Genomic DNA, 2,796 nt, shown 5'->3' with positions numbered 1-2,796 from the left:
CATCCGATCCGGTGATCTTAGGATTTCTCCCGGAGCAGCACGAGCAGGTTGACGATAGTTGCTTGACGATGCCTTCATCAAGATAACGACATAGACGCCGCCATCGTCCGCCATGACCGGAGTCGGCTCGGTTTTCACCGGCGACTATGTCTTCCCAACTCGCCGCTGGTGCTAATAGTGGGATCCAAGATCCGTCACTACCAGCCTGGCCAACCGTCTTCGGTGGAGAAGGCAGCCACCACCACCCTTCGCTCTCAATGCCCGGCCGAACGTCAATTCTACCAATCATATGACCGTTTCCACGGAGCAAAGAAGCTGTGATCCTCTCGACGTTTTAGATAGTGGAAACAAGAACATACACATACAAGCGCACAGGCATAGCTGCAAGCCTGCAACGCTGTTTGTACCCGAAATTTACACAGCGAAGACTCCAAAGCTCCTTGGTTCAGAGTGTTCTCTTCTTTTCTTCCTGCGCCTATAAAAACCATGCATGCAAATAATATCTCTCATCTCAGACTCACCAAAGATGAAGAGCATTTCTTCATTCTCCCTGCTTGTCCTCTGCCTCGCTGCACTGCAGCTGCACGCCAATGCCTCCCACTCCCCGTCCCAGGAGGCTCAGCTCAAAAAGTTCATCTCGTCTAGGAAGAACCGCGCCAGCAGCACCGACACGTTCCGAGTGCGTAACATAGCTGACAGGGTTGCCGGCAGCCTGAGTGCGGACAGCACTCTTTCTGACCAGAGCTCCATGAAGGCCGCCGACAAGATCACGGCCTTGCCCGGGCAGCCGGAGGGCGTCGACTTCGACCAGTACGGCGGGTACGTCACCGTCGATGCGGAGAACGGCCGCGCGCTCTTCTACTACCTTGTCGAATCGCCTTCCGGTGCCTCGGACAAGCCACTCGTCCTGTGGCTCAACGGAGGTTAGATGATCCATATATTGATAACTGAACATGTCTTGTAGAAATTTCTCTAGGACAGTACTGACACTTGCATATACAGGGCCGGGATGCTCGTCGCTCGGATTCGGCGCAATGCAGGAGCTCGGCCCGTTCCGCGTAACCGAGGACAACAAAACGCTCAGCAGAAACATGAACGCATGGAACAACGGTAACCCATGTCTTCCTGTACTCGTTGCAATCTTTGAATTTGCCCTGCCTTATATCACTGGAAAATCAACCCGGGGGCCACATGGAAGTTTCAGAGGGGTGGGGGGAGGGGGGCAAATAAATAATTTTGAAGTGTGGGTGGAGTAAAGTGTGAGAACTGAGAAATGATCAAATTCAGAAATACTAATAGTTTGCTTGTGACAGTGGCTAACGTGATCTTCCTCGAGTCGCCCGCCGGAGTGGGTTATTCCTACTCGAACACGTCTTCTGACTATGATCTCAGCGGAGACGAGAGAACAGCCGATGACGCCTACGTGTTTCTGGTGAAATGGCTGGAGAGGTTCCCGGAGTACAAGGACCGGGCCTTCTATATCTCAGGGGAGAGCTACGCCGGACACTACGTGCCGGAGCTTGCCGCCACCATCCTACTCCACAACACATACAACAACAGAACCGTCATAAACCTTCAGGGCATCTTGGTACGTCAAATTAAGTAACTAGCTATAATTAGATGAAACATTATAAAATTTCGGTTTTTCTTCTGTTGAAAACAACTAATTTGGATCCTGTCTTCGACTGAAGGTGGGAAATCCGTACCTTGATGCCAACAGGAATATTAAGGGGGCAGTTGACTACTTCTGGACCCACGCGGTGATGTCGGACGAGGTCTATGCCAATATCACCAAGAACTGCGACTTCGACAACTTGAATGGTACATTTACAGATGCCGCCTGCATGGGAGCTGCCGTGGTGTTCGACTCTGGCTACATCGATGGCTACAACATATACGCTCCGGTCTGCATAGACGCGCCCAATGGAATGTATTACCCCGCTGGCTACGTGAGTCCACAGTTCTTATCTTTCTGAAGAACATCATTTCTTATCAAAACGAGAGAAAAAAATGGACAACATTCTGTTTGAAAAAAACTAGGTCTACGTGCTGAACAGCTAACCGTTGCATTTTTCCTCTTCAAATTGCAGTTACCTGGGTATGATCCGTGCAGTTATTATCCTACGGATGCCTACCTCAATGATCCAGCGGTGCAGATAGCTTTCCACGCTAGACCGACAAAGTGGTCAGGCTGCGCGTAAGATCCTCCAACTGGAGCTAATGCACACTAATTTCACCGACGAATTCGTATCTCATGTGATTTGTACATGTATGCAGATACTTGAACTGGACAGATGGGCCAATGTCCATGCTGCCAACCATGAAATGGTTGATCGAAAGCAAGCTGCCGATTTGGATATTCAGGTAACAGACAAGTACTAGTACAATCCAATACTCTCACACCGCCGTTTGAAAGTACTTCAATAGTAACAAACCTGCCTGCATTTTTTAGTGGTGATTTTGATTCTGTGTGCCCGCTGCCGGCGACGAGGTATTCTATCCAAGACATGGCCCTCTCTGTGACCACTCCATGGCGCCCATGGACAGCAAAGGAGGAGGTAAACCCTGTTGTGGAAACTAGCATTCATCTTAGATCACCTTGAAACTGGTTGTTTCTCACAAGGATGGTTGCACTTGCAGGTGGGAGGCTATGTTCAGCAGTACGCCGGGGGGTTCACATTCCTATCTGTGAGGGGAGCTGGCCATATGGTTCCATCCTTCCAGCCTGAGAGGGCATTGGTGATGTTGAGCTCCTTCCTGCAAGGGGTGCTCCCACCTTACGTAGAACAGCAGTGA

At 50.3% G+C, this 2,796-nt stretch overlaps 1 protein-coding gene across 1 annotated transcript; it reads left to right on the top strand.

The window, feature by feature from the left end:
• The first annotated feature begins 526 nt into the window (after nt 1–526).
• LOC123124923 (serine carboxypeptidase 1-like) lies at nt 527–2,796 on the top strand. Its single transcript, XM_044545472.1, has 8 exons — nt 527–923; nt 1,003–1,110; nt 1,314–1,588; nt 1,692–1,949; nt 2,091–2,197; nt 2,278–2,364; nt 2,453–2,558; nt 2,641–2,796. Exons 1-8 carry the CDS (start codon nt 527–529, stop codon nt 2,794–2,796), a joined length of 1,494 nt encoding a protein of 497 aa, XP_044401407.1.

The sequence above is a fragment of the Triticum aestivum genome, chromosome 5D (assembly GCF_018294505.1).
Source record: "Triticum aestivum cultivar Chinese Spring chromosome 5D, IWGSC CS RefSeq v2.1, whole genome shotgun sequence".
Lineage (NCBI taxonomy): Eukaryota > Viridiplantae > Streptophyta > Magnoliopsida > Poales > Poaceae > Triticum > Triticum aestivum.
The sequence above is the reverse complement of the archived record's forward strand: the minus strand, read 5'-3'. Positions and strand labels throughout refer to the sequence as shown.